Raw genomic sequence first — 20,088 nt, 5'->3', positions numbered from 1 at the left:
AGACCCCTGAGGCAGGCGTCTTTTGGCGCCGAAACACGGCCCGTGTCGTTTCACCTGTTAATAAAGTACTCCTGTTGTCCTAGTCTTGAAGGCCCCGTGTTGCTTTTTTTCTGTATGCTTTGGTTGTATGCTGTTTTGCCCTCTCTATTTGTACTACAGCTCTGTTAATATAACATCATTATATCACTGCTATTACCATAAAACTTTACTTGAAACAAGAATCATGCAGCTCCATTTCCTCCCTCTTTTGTAGTTGCCATTCACATCCCTCATCACTGAATGTTGCATCAAGCTGTCTGCCAACTCCAAGATGATTGAATGCTGATAAGAAAAACAGGCCTACTCAAAGTGATCACACAGACTCGCCTCTATTAAAGATGCCCACTAATGCACCCAAAATGAAATATATAAAGAAAGTCATCATCTGCCCAGTTCAAAGATGGCCACTGATCTACTGGAAGTGATGTCACAAACTCACCCATATTAAAGATGGCCACCAGTGCAGCCCACACAATGAAAGCTGGAAAGGAGGTGATCATTGCCCTGTTCAACTGATGGCTGGAACAACACTTCCTGTAACAATAAGCACTGCTGGGAAACTTTCTAACTTAAACTTTGGGGAACTCCCTCAGCCACTCCTGGACTGCTAAACACCAATAAAACAGGAATTCCTATCCTGCCAGATGAAGTACAAACTCTGCAGCTCATGTGTAGCCTTAATGTCTGTATGCATCTTCTCATATGGCATGAGGGTGATGATGATGAGGAACTGAAAGAAATCTTGATGAACCAGGAAGATGTACTGAACCAGATCAACAAATTAAAGAGTAGTAAATCACTGGGACTGGATGGCATGCACCCTAGGGTACTGAAAAAACTCAAAACATTAAATTGCTGATCTGCTGTAACCTTTCACTAAAATCGTGCATAGCACCTGAAGATTGGAGGGTGGCCAATGTAATGCTGATTTTTTTTTTTTTACAAAGGATTCCAGGGGTTGTCTGGGAAATTATAGACTGGTAAGCCTGACGTCAGTACTGGGCAAAATAGTGGAAACTATAAAGCATAAAATTATGAAATAAAAGACAAACATGATTTAATGAGACAGAGTCAGCATGGACTCAACCAAGGGAAGTCTAGCCTTACCAATTTGCTTCATTTTATTTTTTTAAAATTTTTTGTCACATTTGTACCCTGTGCTTTCCCACTCATGGCAGGCTCAATGTGGCTTACATATTATATACAGGTACTTATTTGTACTTGGGGCAATGGAGGGTTAAGTGACTTGCCCAGAGTCACAAGGAGCTGCCTGTGCCTGTAGTGGGAATTGAACCCAGTTCCCCAGGACCAAAGTCCACCACTCTAACCACTAGGCCACTCCTCCACTCATGTCTTTCAAGGTATGAATAACATGTTGATAAAGGTGAACCAGTTGATGTGGTATATCTAGATTTTCAGAAAGCTTTTGACAAAGTCCTTTGTGAGAGATGCCTGAGAAGATTAAAGAGTAATGGGATAAGAAGAAATGTTCTGTTGTGGATTAGGAATTGGTTATTGGACAGAAATTAGAGGGTAGGGTTAAATGGCTATTTTTCTTAATAGGGCAGGGTGAATAGTGGAGTGCCACAGGGGTCTGTACTGGGACCAGTGCTGTTAACATATTTATAAATGATTTGGAAATCAGAATGACAAGTGAGGTGATTAAATTTGAAGATGACAGAAAACTATTCAAAATTGTTAAAACAATGTGGAGTGTGAAAAATTGCAGGAAGACCTTAGGAAATTGGAAGACTGGGCATATAAATGATAGCTGAAATTTAATGTGGACAAATGCAAAGTGATGCACATTGGGAAGAATAATCCAGATCATAGTTACTTGATACTAGGGTCCACCTTGGGAGTCAGCACCCAAGAAAAAGATCTAGGTGTCATTGTAGACAATACGCTGAAATCTGCCCAGAGTGTGGTGGTGGCGGCGGCGACGGCGGCAAAAAAAAAAAAGCAAATAAGATGTTAGGAATTATTAGGACATGGATGGTAAATAAGACCAAGACTACTATAATGCCTCTGTATCGCTCCATGGTGCAATCTCACCTTGAGTTCTGTGTTCAGTTCTAATCGCCGTATATCAAAAAAGATATAGCGGCATTAGAAAAGGTTCAAAGAAGAGCGACCAAAATGATAAAGGGGATGGAACTCCTCTCAAATAAGGAAAGGCTAAAGAAGTTAGGGCTCTTCAGCTTGGAAAAGAGATGGCTGAGGGGAGATATGATTGAGGTCTACAAAATCCTGAGTGGTGTAGAACTGGTAAAAGTGAATTGATTCTTTAGTTTTTCAGGGGATACTCAATGAAGTTACATGGAAATAGTTTTAAAACAAATAGGAGAAAAAAGTTTTTCACTCAATAAATAATATCTGGAACTTGTTTCCAGAGGATGTGGTAACAGTGGTTATCATACCTGGGTTTAAAAAAAGTTTGGAAAGTTCCTGGAGGAAAAGTCGATAGTCTGCTTTTGAGACAGATATGGGAAAACCACTGCTTGCCTTGTGATTGGTAGCATGGAATGTTGCTATTGTTTGGGTTTCTGCCAAATACTTGTGACCTGGAGTGGCCACTGTTGGAAACAGGATACTGGGCTAGGTAGACCATTGGTCTGACCCAGTATGGCTATTCTTATGCTCTCACCTGATGTCTGTCCCATGATCATATAAAAAAAAAAAAGAAGTTATGCTGCTTCTCATGCCACATGGGATGCACACAGGCATTAAGGCTACACATGAGCTGCAAGGTTTGAACTCCACCTGGCAGAATAGGAATTCCTGTTTTATTAGTGTTAGCAGCTCCTGTAGTCTGAGTCTGCATCCCCCCAATCACTCCCTGATCTCTCCACAGCAAATCCCCTTTAAACCTCACCTAATTATCTGGTCTATCTGAACAAGAAAATTACCATCCAATCATTTGAACCCCTCCCCCCTTTCCATCCAATCCTCCCCTTCAAGAACCCCTCATCTAATGTGATCTCAACCTCAGTCTTACCGAGGATCCCTAGTGTCTAGGGTGAATAAGAGTGATCCCAGTTGTGCCTTGTCTCCATGGTCCTGGTTTCAAAATGGTGGCTGTGCTCTCTAGCTGTAATCTTGTGGTAGTACCACTAGGAGTGACGCTGCCAAATAAAGACAGATTCCACAGAAAACACAGGGGTCATTTTACTATGGTGCACTGAAAAATGACTTGCAGTAAGTGTAGGCGTGGGTTTTGGGTACACACTGATCCATTTTTCAGCATGCCTGTAAAAAAGGCCTTTTTAAAATTTTTGCTGAAAATGGACGTGTGGCAAAATCAAAATTGCCGCGTGTCCATTTGGGTCTGCGGCCTTACCACCAGCCATTGACCTAGCGGTAAAGTCTCACGCAGTAACCGGGCGGTAATGACCTATGTGTGCAAATGGCACTTGGCGCACGCCCGATATGCGCATCCAAAAATAATTTTGAATGCGCGGCAAAAATGAAATTACCACAAGAGCATGCAGTAGCTGTGCGGTAACTCCATTTTGGCGCATGTAGACGCTTATGCGGCTTAGTAAAAGGACCCTCCCAGTTTTTTCTCACCTGGTCCAGTTTCAAAAAAGCCTCAATTTATCTGTGACGGTTCAGAAAAAACTAGCACATAGTCTATATTTATCTTTTACAGTTTGTTGCCTTTAATAAATATTCTTTTGGACTTAAGTACTGGCCTATCTTTGTGTACAAAGTTAAATGAGTGTTTGGTTAACTATATAGTCATATGCAAAACAAGAACCACCTACTTGCCTTCTTTAGTCATGAAAACTCTCAGACACAGGCAGGAAACTTGTTTTGCTCATGTTCTTGGTCTTTAACACAGTCCTCTCCCTTAAACAAGTTAAAAAAATGAAAACTCTTGAATGCATAAATTTCTTTATTGAAAATATTGTGATGCTATTTCATTACATATATCCAGTATAGCCACATATTATAGGTTGAACACCACCGTTTAAAATATAGGAACATGACGGTTATATTTGTGTGCACACACACAATGGATTTGTATATTTGCATTCTGACAGGATAATACCGTAGGAGAGAGTAAACTGTAGGTAACAAGAATGAAGTATGCAAAATGTGGATCTCTTTAGCTTTGAGCAAGCGGGTAGTCTCTGAAATAAGTCTGCAAAGATGAATATTCCTACTGCCCTAATACCTCTCCTGTAGATGCCTCCTGTTGTGGCAGCCGAAGAACTATCTGGAAATAAATCACTCACCCACCCACCCACCCTGCGGCCATGAAATGAAATGTAGGAAAATAAACAATCCAAAGCCTAGAGTTCAGTCAGTTCCTGTGTTATACTTTAGACTTCCAGTATTCCTCTCTGTCTTATTGGCTCAGCGCCATATTATGTAAAGAATTTGTGTAGTTGGAGCAGTCTTTCCATTTCAGGGTTGTTACATCAGCCATTTTGGGCAAGCTCAGGCAAGTGGTTTTCTACTTTGCCCAAACTACAAATGCAAAGGTGGCAGAATTTCTACAAAGAGATTATTCGAGCTATCCCTCAGGAACACACAAGGATGCAGTATGATTACAAAGGAAGGAAGAGCATTCTCCATTTTATATTTTATTTGGGCCTACCTGCATGCCGCATGCTTAGCATCTGGGATATTTAGCTCACCCAGCAGTGAAAATGAACATTTCTCCCTGGCTCACTCCATCACCGATAACAAAGTTTTGTTGGTACTCATCTGTTCTTTCTTTCTCCTAATGATGGCATGTACTGACCAAATAAGTCATAGCAGTTATTTCTGAAGGTAAAATATAATTTTACTAGTACTAGTCAAATTGACACAGAGTCACATATCTACATTTCAGAAAAAGAGAAATCCTCAAAAAATAAAGTACTTGCACCTGTTTTGGGCTCAGTTGCAATCTCTTCTGGTCTTACTCCTAGATATCATTTTCCTTTTGTCCTAATATGGCTTTTTTTTAATAGCCAAACATATTCCATAACATAAAGAACTTATGAGCGCACTCTTCAACTGTGCTTGTTCTTTTCATCCCTTTCATACTGTGTGCTGTCGGCCTCACAATCAGAGCACTGGCAGCAGTGATGTAACATAGTAGATGATGGCAGATAAAGACCTCTACGGTCCATCCAGTCCGCCCAACAAGATAAGCTCATAGCATAAGTTTTGATGTAACACTATATATGTATACTTGATCGTGATTTGTCCTTGCCATTTTCAGGGCCCAGACCGTAGAAATCCGCCAAGCTCTGACCTTGTTCTCCAGCTACTGAAGCTGTCATTGAAGCCCCCTCTCCAGTCCAGCCATGATCAGAGCACAGACCGTAGAAGTGTGCCCAGCACAGGCTTTGCTTCCCAATTACTGGAGTTGCCATCTAAGCACCTCTAAGTTCGGTTCCATTCTCTTTCCTTCCATACAGGATTGCTTTATGTTTATCCCACAAATTTTTGAATTCTATTATCGTTTTCATCTTCACCATTTCCCGTGGGAGGGCATTCTAGGTATTTATCACCCTCTCCATGGAAAAGTACTTCCTGACATTTATTCCTGAGTTGGCCCCCCTGCAACCTTACTTCGTGCCCTCTAGTTCAAGTGTCTTCCTGTTTCTGTGTTTCTGCCATTACTTATCACCTTGATTGACCAGTGTTGGAAATAGGATACTGGGCTAGATGGACCACTGGTCTGACCCATATGGCTACTCTTATGTTCTTATGGAAAATGTTTTTTGTATATTAATACCTTTCAAATATTTGGATGTCTGTATCAATATCACCCTTCACCTTTCCTCCAGGGTGTACATATTCAGGTCATCAAGTCACTTCTCATAAGTCTTGTGGTGCAAACCCCATACCATTTTTGTCGCTTTTCTCTGAAGCACTTCAAGTCTTTTTATGTCCTTAGCAAGATATGGCCTCCAAAACGGAACACAATATTTCAAGTGGGGTCTCTCCGACGACTGGTCCTTCAAAAAACTACAAGCACTATTACACAGGCCGTAACCATGGAGGCCTGAGAACTGTTAACTGTCTATCCTCTTAATTAATTCTCCTGCTCCCAGGAACTGAAAAGGAAGACAAGGACCACACCTGACACATATTTTGTAACAGGGCGTCTAGGGTGAGAAGGTACCTACTTAGGTGTGATATTATAAAGAAAGGTGGGTGTCTTTATAAAATGCTAGTATAAGTGGCAAGTGTAAATGGCCATGCCAATATGTATGTGTAATATTTGCACACTCCAAACTCTACCCTGTGCGTGTTCACTGGCAAAGTATGCACCATCATGTCATGGCGTGCACTTTTCAACTGGTTAGTGTTCTGCAAAAGGTCCTTTATGTGTGTATGTTGATACAACTCCTTACAGAATTACCCCCTGTATGCCTATCCAAACCAAGATGCCCTGCAAATGGTTGACTATTTTCCTTGTTTCCGCCTGTTCTGGAAACCCAAAGCACCTTGTCTATATTACTGTGCATTCTAGTTTTCATAATTCATTTGTTCAGGACTCAAGTCTCAGCACTGACCAGACCACTTCTTTAGGGAAGATTTAGCAGAGGAGAGGCTGGTGAAATCAAAAGAATTATGATATGTCACACAAAACAGCAGGTCAACATTTCAGCTCAAGGCAGCTTCAATTGGTATTGCCAACCATGAGGATCTGTGGCTAGGTTTTGGAAATTTTCAGTATGAGTAAGGAGAGAGATGGGCCTTAGACCAGAGAGGAAGGGATTTTGTGTTTTTTTTGAACAGTAGCAGAGCAACTTTGAAATGAAGCATGAATTATATTTATCCAAAGGGGGGGATGGGGGGAAACCCAGTGATTTCATCTTACCTATGTCAATCTCTTTTCTGTAACAAGGTAATACATCCTGTCGTTATATGAGTATTGATTAAAACCAGTCACTGAGTCTTTATATGTGGTTCATATTACTACTTCCTCTCCTCTCCCTCTCTAATCTAAACATTTTTAACAAAGCCTAGGGACACAGATTAAGGAAAAAGAAATGGGCAGGGGGACAACTAGTAGGGAGTGTTTTTCACAGTACATGAAACCCTCCCTGGGCTGTGTTTTGCTCTGGTGAATAACTTTTAGGGTTAGATTTACCAAAGTGCACTACACAGCATTAATAGGTCTGACTGGTGAATAGACCTCACTGCACAGAATGGGACCTGTAGTAAACAATGCACATTAATGCTTATTAGTATGCACTTGCAGTAACACAGTAGTGCCTCTCCCCAAACAGCCCCTAACGGTGCCTTCTGCTGGCACGACTTCGTACAGTCACTGACCATATTTATCTTTAAATATCTGTTGCTTGACTTCTACCATAGTAGGAGATAGTTGCACTGTGCCAATCCTGCCCTCCCTGTTTCCCTCAAATATTACTGCTACTGTGCTATCAGATTGCATATTTAGTTGCACAGTGCAGTAAAATACTTATTAACTGACTACAGAAAGAACAGAGGAAGGATTTCAAACTGCCAATGTGTCTCTTCCAAGTAGAGAGATGCATGGGGACAGAAATTTCAACCGTCCCCAAAGGAATCTAACCCATACCCATCTGTACCTGCTAAGATCCATTCCATTCCCCAAATTAATCTCCTCCATCCCCACCCGCAGAGTCAACGCTATTACTTACTTGCTCGCATCCCTTTGTTTCCTTCCAATCCCAACAGTCTCCCGTAGTTTTTTGGATGGTATTCACTTGAGCCAATGACTGTTCCATTCCTCAGTCTGATGTTCCAGCTGCCTCTCTGGGCATTCCAGGCCTCATTCTGGTGCTCTAACTGCCTCTCTCAGTGCATTCCAAGCCTCATTCTGGAGTCACCAGAGATTTTGACTATACTCCTACGGGAATCCCACAGCAACTTCTTCCATCGCTGTGGGAATCCCGCAATCCATATTCCTGTGTGTGTCTCTACTTTCAAGCCTCAAGCTAATGCTAAAGGGATCTTCAGAGTTTCTCAACCAACACCTGCTCTTCCCGTTCCCCCTCACTCACCCGTACACATCATTGGTAGATTCCTAAGTCACCCTCAGAATGATTAGCTATAATTTACTGAAAAGCTATGAGAGCCAGTTTAACCACTAGGAAGACTAGGCAGTCATCTAGATTGAAAGCAAAGTGAAACAGTAAATCCTGAGAGGCAGACAAACTCATAGTGCTATAAGCCCGCACTTTACCAGCTGGGAAAGTACATGGGTTTTGGAATTTGTTCTAACACATTCATACATGTGTATAAAGAAAATTTAATCGTTAAAAAATGATATTCAATTATGCATTTGTACAGGATTACTCTGAGAGAAGTGTTTTTTGAGTTTAAATCATCAAAATCTCAAGAGGGGGAAGGGAGGTGGAGGGGATATATATATATATATATATAGATATAGATATATATATATATATATAGATATATATTTAATGTACATCGCTTTGATTTGTGTTGTAAAAAAATGATTAAGCAAATTTTAATAAACATAAACTCAAGCCATATGCACATTTTGCAGTATTTCAGCTATGCACCGATTCATAGTTTCTACGGCCTCAGACCATGTCCATATTAAAGCCAATTCAGACACTGTTTGTTCTTTTCACTGAAATGTAGAACCCTACGTCACAACTTAGATGGTCAATATCTCCCATTATAACAAAGTGGACTTGGCATGCCTTTGTTCTCAGGGGCTCATTTAGGATGCTTAATACCCCTCTGTTTGCCCTGTGCTATCCTTAGCGGTTAAGAACACAAGAAAAGCCATGCTGAATCAGATCACTGTCCATGGAGCCCAGCATCCTGTCTCCAGCTGTGGCCAGTCATGTCACAATACCAGCAGGTTCCAAAAAGTACATTTATTTCCCACAGTTCATTTTCAGAAGTGAACAATGATTCTCCCAAGTGTACCTGACTAATAATTTTTATGGATCTTTCTTCCACAAACCTGTCCAAACCTCTTTACAATCTCACCTTGCTACATCCTCCTGCAATCAAATCCACAGCTAAATTATACGCTGCATGAAAAAAAAAAAAAAGCTTGTATACAATTGGTTTTCAATCTGTCGATCATTAGTTTCATAGACTGTCCTTTTGTGTTGACATAAACAACTGTTCCCTGTTTAACCACTTCAGCACACTCATCTATATAAATAAAATCCCCCTCAAGCGTTCTGAAGCTCACTCCGTGGCAGTGAAGTACTGAACTCCTGTACTCTGTGTAGGCTAGGCTATGTGGACCACTCACTCTCACCCTCACTCATAGACCCGCCCTCAGCCATGCCCCATCTGCACATAAAAAGCAACCTCAACGTTCTAAACTTTGTGGCTTCAGAGTTCGTAAGTTCGAACCATCTAACTTTTGATCTTCCTTTTCAGTTCCTGGGAGCAGGAGAATTAATTAAGAGGATAGACAGTTAACAGTTCTCAGGCCTCCATGGTTACGGCCTGTGTAATAGTGCTTGTAGTTTTTTGAAGGACCAGTCGTCGGAGAGACCCCACTTGAAATATTGTGTTCCGTTTTGGAGGCCATATCTTGCTAAGGACATAAAAAGACTTGAAGTGCTTCAGAGAAAAGCGACAAAAATGGTATGGGGTTTGCACCACAAGACCACTTTTACAAACCATCTAACTCTGCTCCGCCCTCACGTCAAAACATTATGACGTCGGGGGCGGGACATAATGAACACAACTACACTAAGCTACTGAAGCACATTGCTTCATCTGTCTTTAAACGAGGCACGCGTCGCCCCCCCCAAAAAAAATCCACTCCCCCCTCTCACACATGACCGTGCACATCACCCCCCCTCCAAAAACGCCAAACCACTCCCATGCCTCACCCACCCAACGCCCCTCCGCTCCCCGACATACGCTCCGCCCATCCCCAGTACGTGCACGTCGGCCCCCCCTGCAAAATCGCCAACCCCTATCTACTACCCTCCCCTCCTCTTACCGGTGTCCCAGCCACAGAACTGAAGGGCAACGTACTTCGGACATTCTGCTGCCTTCCGTTGTGTTCGCTATGAGCTCTGTGCCCTGATTGGCTGCTCTCGCCCTCAAGGGCGGGACCAGCCAATCAGGGCACAGCTCATAGCGAACACAATGGATTAAGGCACCAGAATCTCCGAACTACCTTGCCTTTCACTTCTACGGCTGGGACTCCGGTAACAGGAGGGGAGGGTATTAGAGGGGGGTTGCCGATTTTGCAGGGGAGGGCAACATCCACGTACCGGGGATGGGCGGGGCCTATGTCAGGTGGGGGGGAGCAGAGGACCTTGCTAGCGCCCGTTTCATTTCTCCCTGAAACGGGCCTTCATTACTAGTAATTTTATAAACTTCTATCAAACTGCTATTGTTTTATTTGGCTCACAACCCCACAGGACCCTCCCCTATGAAAAAGGCAAATCAACTGGCCTCCCTGTGCTGTCTCCCTGCTACTACTAGTTCTTTTACTGACACAACTACAGAAAATTGTTTGGTTTTCAGTTTGGGGTGGGGGAGGGGGAAGACACCTCTGTTAAGAAAGAGATGTATAAAAGGTTACTATTCACAATTTCTTTTCACTTTACTAAAATTTCTAACTAAGGAGGTCTTTTACAAAGGAATGCTAGCGTATTTAAGGTGTGCTAAATGCTAGAGACACCCACAGGAATATATGGGCCTTATTTTTAGTGCACACTAAAAACGCTAGTGCAACTTTATAAAAGTCCCACTCAGTTTGTAATGCTGTGAAGGCCCTCCTAGTAAAGACAAATCTTGGTCAAGTACATGAAAGAGAATCATATTGTTTCTAATAGCAAGACTAATCCTGAGAAACTGGGAAATTGGACATGAAGAAATGTTTAAAGAACTATTCCCAAAATTCATCTATATTACAGTCAGCCTCGATTAGCCAATAGCTACATTAAAACAGATTAGCAATTCAACACAGGATCTGGGTAAATTTCTTTTAAAAGTGAAGAGATATTAAATAAATTTGTACCAGTAGCTGTAAAAGGTCTAATAAATATGAAGATCTATGTTGGACCAGTTGATGCTCGTTTTAAGAAGTTGGGTGATGGTGAAGAGGAAGGAATGCACCATTTTATGCATGACAAGTCACTTTTAATAAAGAAAAATTCGGACTCTCCCTTCCCTCCCCCATCCACCACCAAAAAAAGACCACTTGCCATTAAGCACCTGAGGGAAAAACTATCCATCACAGTTCTTTAGATCACTTTGATAAGGTTGGGAGTGGAGAAATACTTAAATTGAATGATGGGGTTAATAACGGTTCATAGCTTAACTATTTTTTTGGTATGAAAATAAAAGATCTTAAATGTGTTTCATGTGCTAAAGAGAATGGAAGTACAGTAACACCTCTATAAACTGGTAGGATTACAAGTTTGGAATCCAGTTTGAAGCTTGCAGGTGATTGGTATATGCAGGCACAGGTTTAGCCCTGTGCCAGCCCTCCTTTCCTACCCCCCCCCCCCCCCCCCCCAGCCATCAGAAACACAGTGCCAACTTTCTCTATATCCTAGCATACAGTTTACTAAGTCTGAGTGGCATGGCATGAGCAGGTCTTCTGTTGTTCCTGACAGTAAGTGTAGTGATGTAGAGGCAAGGTGCCGCTTTAAGAGGCCTTGCTCTGCTACTGATTGAAAGCAAGGAGACAGAGGGAGAAGGTGGTGAACAATGAGAGCAAAGCTTAGCTGGGCACTCCAAAAGGAAGGGGGCAGATCCTCTACCCACCCTTCAACCCCAATACATTTTGTATCATACGCAACCACATTTTCACTCAGGATTAAATCTGCTTCTTGCCTTCATTTTCTTTACCAAGTGTCCTTACATTTCCAACAGATAAACCGGTCCTGTGACTAAAATGCTGCCTTTAGGCTACCCCTTCAACTTCTCTTTGCTGCTTTCTACATGCCAACCAGTTTGGGGAGGCACTTTCTCATACAGGCCTATTACTGACCAAAGTAACTGCTTCTCACGGCCACAGCCCCCTTAACCAACTGGCCCTCTATGTTGGTTGATTAAGTTCAGCTGCATGGAAGCAATATACACATGTTCACATGTGGCCAGTAAATGCTACCTTTCAACAAGTCCATCAACACAGCAAAGGGACCCCTCCTCTCCCAAAATATTGAAAATGCTATTGTAGGACAAACTCTGTGGACCCAAATCAGGTATTCACCTCACCAAGCAGCTAGCTCTGAGAAACGCCCCGCGCTTCTTCTCACAGATTTTTTATTATGGGCACCTGCTACGTAAGTCACCTTTGCAACAGGTGCCCCAAAACAACACACTACTCTCAGCACAAGCATTAACAACTTCAATAAAAACCTATCACCTCTCTCGAGTGAGCAATTCAAAATTAAACACTTGGTGCTTGTACAAAAACTAAACAATTAGAATTGTTTAAAATAAAATGACCCTAAAATAATTAGGGGAAAAAAATAACTAAAGTGAAAATAATTTGTCCAAACTGTATAAAAAAATTAAATAGCAGACTAACTTTAAAAGTCAACTGAATTTCTTTCTATATGTATAAACCCTTCTCCCCCCCCCCCCCCAAAAAAAAACCCCCTTTACTTTGGACAGCAGATATGAGTACATGCATCCCCTTGCTGACATTAAAATTTCAAAACACAGAAAGAAGAAATAAATCAAATAGCAGTTTCCATATGAAATAAATAACAATTGTAAAATTAAAACAAAAACTCGGAATTCCTTGAAGTTGCAAGTTTCTCTTTAAGCACTATTGGCTTGTAACTCCTTCTCGTTTGTCACTGAGGAGGATTAAAGAAGTCACACATGAATAACACTGTTACCTGGGGCGTGGTAATGCAACCCCTTTTGTCGATGGCTAGTACTCTGTGTCCATTACAGCTGGCATGTAGTGGCTACACTCACACCATTTCATCTTGGTTTTCTTATGGCTACAGTGCATTGCACATAGAGAAATCAAAATGTTCCTGAAAAGGCCCATGCAACAGAAACACTTTCCAGACCTTTTTCTTTCTTTTGGAGTGGGGAAAAAAAAAGAGAGAGAAGATAAAGTCCCCGGCCCCCCTCGAAACTGCTCCTTCGGGCGTCTTCCATCTGTTTCTGCATCTCTCTCTGGCCTTTTCCAGTTCTTCTAGCTGTTTCATCGTTGCCCTGGCACCGGGTCTGGGCACAAGGATAAGGCTGTGATTCAATAAGAGTCCTGCACTGGGCTCTCCAGCTTCCTACCGTGGTGCCGAGTGAACCGTTCAAACGCCTGCTGCAGCAAAATTGGCAGTTTATTCAAAAGTCCACACTTCCACATCCTGCACAATGAAGTCTTCCTTCTTCGACAAGATTTCATTGTTGAAGGTGCTGCAGGAGTTGCTTCGACCATGGTATAAATCTGCATCTAGCCATAACCCAAACTTCCCACTAGGGAACAGAGAAATAAAAGCATAACGGAAAGGTTATAGAGAGGTTGAGAAGAGACAATGAATCATAGCTAATGCAGCAGCGATAGAAAACATGTTTTTAGCTAAGGGTAGCATGCTAAATTAAATCACTAATGATAATCAGGTCAACATTCATCCAGTTAATACAGCCAAAAAGAAATGGAAGGTCACACCTGATAGCAAAACAATCAAGAGTGTGGCTGTTAAGAATATACTAATCTCACAGGGGTCTTACAAGGCATGCTAGCATTTTTAGTGCACGCAAAAAATAAGCACGCACTAGAGGCCCTGTTTACTAAGCTGCGCTAGAGGTGTGTTAGTGCTTTTAACACACAATAAACATTAGCGCGCGCTGTGTAGGTGCCCACAATATTCCTATGGGCGCCTACACAGTACACATGCTAAAAACGCTAGCGCAGCTTAGTAAGCAGAGCCCTAAATGGTAGAGACACCTATAGGAATATATAGGTGTCTAGCATTTAGCATGCGCTAAAAATTAGCGTGCCTTTGTAAAAGACTCCATAGTAAATTAATTCTAAAGGGGGATCATCAGTCTTTAAGGGGTCCTTTTACAAAGGTGCACACGTGTTTTTAGTGTGCGCTAAAAATTAGCAAGTGCTAAACGCTAGAGACACCTATAGGAATATAAGGGTGTCTCTAGCATTTAACGCTAGTGCAGTTTTGTAAAAGACCCCCTAAATACTTGGGTAGAGCAGTGTTATATTTTTCTGCTCAAAACCAAATTTTTAAATTGGGACATCATGTGGTCCTCCAACGTCAACTTAATGCATGAAATTTGTGCAAGTGAAATAAATTGGCATTAGTGTGCCCTTAAGTGGGTCTTTCCCATGTGCAAAGGCCATTTTTACCACTGTCACAAAATGGCCAATTTTCCATGTTCTGAATGAATGGCCACATGCTAACGTTATCATTAGCATGCAGCTATTACCAATTATTAGTGCGAAAGCCCTTACCTAGGTGGTAAGGATCATGTGCTAATCAGTTAACGTGCGACCATGTAGATGTGCTCATTAGCGCACAAATGCCCACTCTCCACCTCCAGACATGCTCCCCCCTCAGAAAAAGTTTTTAGCACATGGTTTGCGCACACATATTGGGAATGTACTGCGTGTGTCCCACAGTAAGCCCTGTTAAGCTGCGGTAAGCACACACTAGTGCTTAGCACAGCTTAGTAAAAGAAGCAAGTGTAATAAATTTACCAGATCAAAGCAAATTTCAGTTTTTGTTTTTTTTTTTAAATTCAAAGACCACTTAGCTTGCAAAAATAAGTCCTTTGGTCATAACAAAGAACACCGAACTGCCCTCAATAGGCGTGCCAAAAACTGACTTGCGGTAGTGTGGGCACATGTATTGGATGAGCGCTGGACCATTTCTCTACCGCATCTGGAGAAAAGGGGTTTTTTTTGGGGGGGGGGGGGGGGGGCAGAAAATCCCAACGGCCGGGAATGTCCCTGCATTAGAAAATTATTTTCTAACGTGTGTTTTGGGTGCACGCCAAACTCTGAATTACTGCCAGGCGCACGTGCTAGCCGGGCAGTAATGCCAATTTGACATTCGCTGGATGCGAGCAGGCCCTTACACTCCTTTGTAAAAGGGCCCCTAAAATCTCTAAGGGGCCCTTTTACCAAGTGGCAGAAAAGGTGGCCCAAGTGGCATCAGCTCATGGGATTGCTGCATGCCAAGACCATTTACCACTGTGGGAAAAAGGATTTCTTCTAAAGGAGGCAGTTTAAGAGCTGTGCGGTTCTTAAAAAATTATGTACGGCCATTTACTGCTGTAGCCCTTACTGCCTCCTATTTAGGAGGCGGTGAGGGTTCCAGCAGTAAGATTACCACTGAGCACGCCCACTCCCCACATATTTTTTTATTTTTAGAAAATAAAAAATATTTTGTAGCACTGGAAATGGTGCGCAGCACACCCAAAACTACTGCTGGATGCCCAGTCTCGAAAGGTCCTCTTGTAATTTTTCACAATCCTCTTGCGATTTAACAATTTGAATAACTTTGTATCATCAGCAAATTTAATTACCTCACTAATTATTCCCATCGCTAGATTATTTATAAATATGTTAAAAAGCAGTAGTCCTAGTACAGACCCCTGAGGAACCCCACTATCTACCCTTCTCCATTGAGAATACTGACCATTTAACCCTACTCTCTGTTTTCTATCTTTTAACCAGTTTTTAATCCACAATAGAACACTACCTCCTATCCCATGACTCTCCAATTTCCTCTGGGGTCTTTCAAGAGGTATTTTGTCAAATGCCTTTTGAAAATCCAGATACACAATATCGACCGGCTCACCTTTATTCACATGTTGTTCACCCCTTCAAAGAAATGTAATAGATTGGTGAGGCAAGATTTCTCTTCACTAAATCCACGTTGGCTTTGTCTCATTACACAGCAGTAACAGGGTGGAAAGGAACCAATTCCAAGTGATCAGTCACCACACCAGGATAAGATGCTCCAATGAAATTTTATTAAGACCCAACACGGCCCGTGTTTCGGGTATAACAGCCTTCCTCAGGGGTCCAATCGATGAGTGCTCAGTTGTGTATCGATTGATAGTGGAGCGTTTTAAACTCTTGGTACAGATTTGGTATAGCATGCAACATCGGAACAAGTTCAAGAATTCTTGAAATCTGTACCAAGAGTTTAAAACGCTCCACTATCAATCGATACACAACTGAGCACTCATCGATTGGACCCCTGAGGAAGGCTGTTATAGCCGAAACACGGGCCGTGTTGGGTCTTAATAAAATTTAATTGGAGCATCTTATCCTGGTGTGGTGACTGATCACTTGGAATTGGTTCCTTTCCACCCTGTTACTGCTGTGTTCTGTCCTTGTGGAGAGTGTGAACCCCATTTGTCTTTTCGGCTTTGTCTCATTAAAAATGCTTTTGAATATACTCTGTATTTTTGTTCTTTAATAGTCTATACCATTTTGCCTGGCACCAACGCCAGGCTCACTGGTCTATAATTTGCCGGATCATCTCTGGAACCATTTTTTAAAAATTGGCGTTATATTGGCCACCCTCCAATCTTCCGGTACCATGCTTGATTTTAAAGATCTATATATATAAAAGGCACCACTGAAGCCTCCAGCCGGAAGTGTGAAGCGCCAGAGATATCCGGTTTCCCCATGAGTGAAGGAAAATCAGAGGGGGGAGGGGTGGAGAGAGATGCCCTCACTCTCTCTGTAACACAAACACAGAACAGCAGGAAACTTAACACTGAAGGACTGAACTCAGAGGGGGAGGGGGCTGGGACACACACACTCCCACATGCACACTCTGAAGAAAACCTTGCTAGCCCCCATTTCATTTGCATCAGAAACGGGGCTTTTTTACTAGTAAATTACATATTACTAACAATAGTTCTTTAAGTTAATTTTTCAATTCTATCAGTACTCTGGAATGAATAACATCCGGTCCAGGTGATTTGCTATTCTTCAATTTGTCAAATTGTGCCATTACATCTTCCAGGTTTATAGAGATTTTATTCAGTTTCTCTGACTAGTCAGCTTTGAATACCATTTCTGGCAGTGGTATCTCTCCCAAATCTTCCTCGGTGAAGACCAAAGCAAAGAATTAATTTAATCTGTCTGCTATGGCTTTGTCTTCCTTGAGTGCCCCTTTTACCCCTCGGTCATCTAGCGGTCCAACTGATTCTTTTGCCATCTTCTAGCTTTTAATATACCTAAAAAAAATTTTTACTATGTGTTTTTCCTTCCAACGCAATCTTTTTTCAATGTCCCTCTTTGCCTTCCTTATCATCGCTTTGCATTTGACTTGCCATTCCTTATGCTGTTTCTTATTATTTTCAGTCGGATCCTACTTCTGTTTTCTGAAGGATTTTCTTTTAGCTCTAATAGCTTCCTTCACCTCACTTTTTATCCAAGCTGGATGCCATTTGGTCTTTCTTCCTCCTTTTTTAATACATGGAATATATTTGGCCTGGGTTTCCAGAATGGTATTTTTGAACAGCATCCATGCCTGATGTAAATTTTGGACCATCGCAGCTGCTCCTCTAAGTTTCTTTTTCACAGTTCTTCTCATTTTATCATAGTCTCCTTTTTGAAAGCTAAATGCTAACATATTGGGGGGGGGGGGGGGGGGGGGAGGGGCTTTTACTAAGGTGCACTGGCGTTTTTAGCGCATGCTAAAGAGACCAGTGCGCCTTAGTAAAAGACCCCTTTAATTTCCCGTGTGCACTTACTCCAAAGCCAATATCAAATCTGATCATATTATGATCACTGTTATTAAGCGGCCCCAGCACCATTGCCTCCTGTACGAGATCATGAGCTCCACTATGACTAAGTCTAGAATTTTAACTCCTCTCGTTGGCTCCTGTACCAGCTGCTCCATAAAGCAGTCCTTGATTCTGTCAAGGAATTTTACCTCCCTAGCATTTCCCTGATATTACATTTATCCAGTCAATATTGGGGTAATTGAAATCACCCATTATTAATGTGTTCCCCAGTTAGTCAGACTCTCTAATTTCTGCTAACATTTCCGCATCTGTCTCTTCATCCTGGCCAGATGGTTGGTAGTACACTCCTATCACTATCCTTTTCCCCTTTACAAATGGAATTTTAATCCATAGAGATTCCAAGATGTGTTTTGTTTCCTGCAGACATTTCAAACTATATTTGTTGCTTCTGTTTACATCTTGCTCAGCAGTTGGCAGTGTTATTTGTAATCTTTTGTCTGCTTTTTCTTTAAAGACACCTGATCTACTATGGCCTCTATTGCAACCTCGCTATCGGGATACCCTATCTTCCCTATTTTTGATGATATCTTTGAAAGATACATTGTTCCGAACCATAAGCATTTGAACTACTGTTGGCCTTTAAAAGCTGATCTATCTCCTTTTTAAATGCTGATGCCAGCAGCCTGGTCCCACCCTGGTTAAGATGGAGCCCATCATTCCAGAATAGGCTCCCTCTTCCGCAGAATGTTGCCTAGTTCCTTACAAATCTAAACCCTTCTTCCCTGCACCATCGCTTCATCCACACATTGAGACTCCAGAGCTCTGCCTATTTCTTGGGCCTTGCGCATGGAACAGGGGGCACTTCAGAATGATACCCTAGAGGTTCTGGATTTGAGTTTTCTACCTAACAGCCTAAATTTGGCTTCCAGAACCTCTCTCCCACATTTTCCTATGTCACTGGTACCCACATATACCAAGCCAGCTGGCTCCTCCTCAGCACTATCTAAAATCTTATCTAGGTGACGCGTGAGGTCCATTACCTTTGCACCAGACAGGCAAGTGACCAGGTAATCCTCATGTCCACCAGCCATCCAGCTATCTACATGCCTAATAATCAAATCACCAACTACAACAGCCATCCTAACCCTTCCCTGCTGGGCAAAAGCTCCTGGAGACACATCCTTGGTGCGAGAGGATATTGCATCCCCTGGTGGGCTGGTCCTGGCTACAGGATACTTCCAGCTGCACCAGGGTGATGCTCTCCTTTTAGAAGACCTCCCACCTCAAAGGCAGCCAAGGGCTGTCAGACTGGAGGTGGGACTTCTCTTGTCCCTGTAGGCCTCCTCTATGTAACTCTCTGCCTCCCTCAGCTCCTTCTAGAATCAATGTCAGCACTTTTAAGCCATTTACTTCTTATGTTTGAGTATTAGCCAAAGTCAAAAGATGTAATGGAAAGAGTAATCGGCATTGCTATTTTGGACAAAAAGGAGGTCAGCTTAAAAGCCTAGTGCAGCGATTCTATGTGTAAACAGCGGCATTTGCATGCGCAGATTGCATATATACGTAAATGCTGATTTTAGAATGCTATTTACGTAAATAATAATTTCAAACTCACATTATCTTGAAATTCTAAGTGGGGAACAAGAATACATACATAATAAAATAGGGCAATACAAACAGTTCATCAAATTGAAACAATCAATAAAATAAGCAATAGCAAAAGTAATATCCACATGCTTGGAGAAAAATATGTCTTCAATTCATTCTTGAACTGAGTGATATTCTGTACTGAGCGAAGCTCAGCAGGTAATGCATTTCACAACTTTGGGCCAATGATGTAGAAGACGGAGGATTTGTACTCTTCCATATACACCTGACGAAAAGAAGGAACATCAAGCAGATGTGTTTGAGAAGACCTCAAAAGAACTGCTGTGGGACGCACAGATTCCAAGGGTATGTGTTCTGCTTGAACTGAGCAGCCAGTGGGTAACAGCAGGCGCCTCAGTTATTGCTACTCATTATCTTTTGCAAGGTTCTGTAACTGATTGTTTTGTATATACACGGAAAATATTCTAGGCCAACACTTGGAATGCACTTTCTAAATTTTAATTCAGCATACTACAAGAAAAAGGGATGGCATGGGAAATGAGCCAAGGCTGCACCCTGTTCAAATATGTAATCACAAGCTGGGAAAAGATGCAGATGTATTAAGTGCAGGAAAGAGAATAGAAAGTAGATGCTGAAGACTTACCCTCCTCCTCCTAGCTCTAAAGAGCTTATATCCCCGTTGATAAAGTATGAGTTCTCCCCACTCCACTTAAAGACCTGAGGGAAGAAGAGAAAAGCATCTTGGTGTGAGAAATGTTAGCAGGGAAAGCTTACTTTGAGGCAGTCTGCCAT

At 42.0% G+C, this 20,088-nt stretch overlaps 1 protein-coding gene across 2 annotated transcripts in view; it reads right to left on the bottom strand.

Moving 5' to 3' along the window:
* Nucleotides 1–11,499: 11,499 nt before the first annotated feature.
* NCOA7 (nuclear receptor coactivator 7) overlaps nucleotides 11,500–20,088 on the bottom strand; it is a 382,797-nt gene continuing 374,208 nt past the window's right edge. For both annotated transcript variants that reach the window (XM_030198488.1, XM_030198489.1), the window contains 2 exons: nucleotides 19,940–20,013; nucleotides 11,500–13,434 (listed from right to left, as the gene is read on the bottom strand). In XM_030198488.1, the coding sequence (XP_030054348.1) occupies nucleotides 13,299–13,434; nucleotides 19,940–20,013 (210 nt within the window). In that variant the 3' untranslated portion in view covers nucleotides 11,500–13,298. The remainder of the gene's footprint in view (nucleotides 13,435–19,939; nucleotides 20,014–20,088) is intronic.

Source organism: Microcaecilia unicolor, chromosome 3, assembly GCF_901765095.1.
Source record: "Microcaecilia unicolor chromosome 3, aMicUni1.1, whole genome shotgun sequence".
Classification (NCBI taxonomy): domain Eukaryota; kingdom Metazoa; phylum Chordata; class Amphibia; order Gymnophiona; family Siphonopidae; genus Microcaecilia; species Microcaecilia unicolor.
The sequence above is the reverse complement of the archived record's forward strand: the minus strand, read 5'-3'. Positions and strand labels throughout refer to the sequence as shown.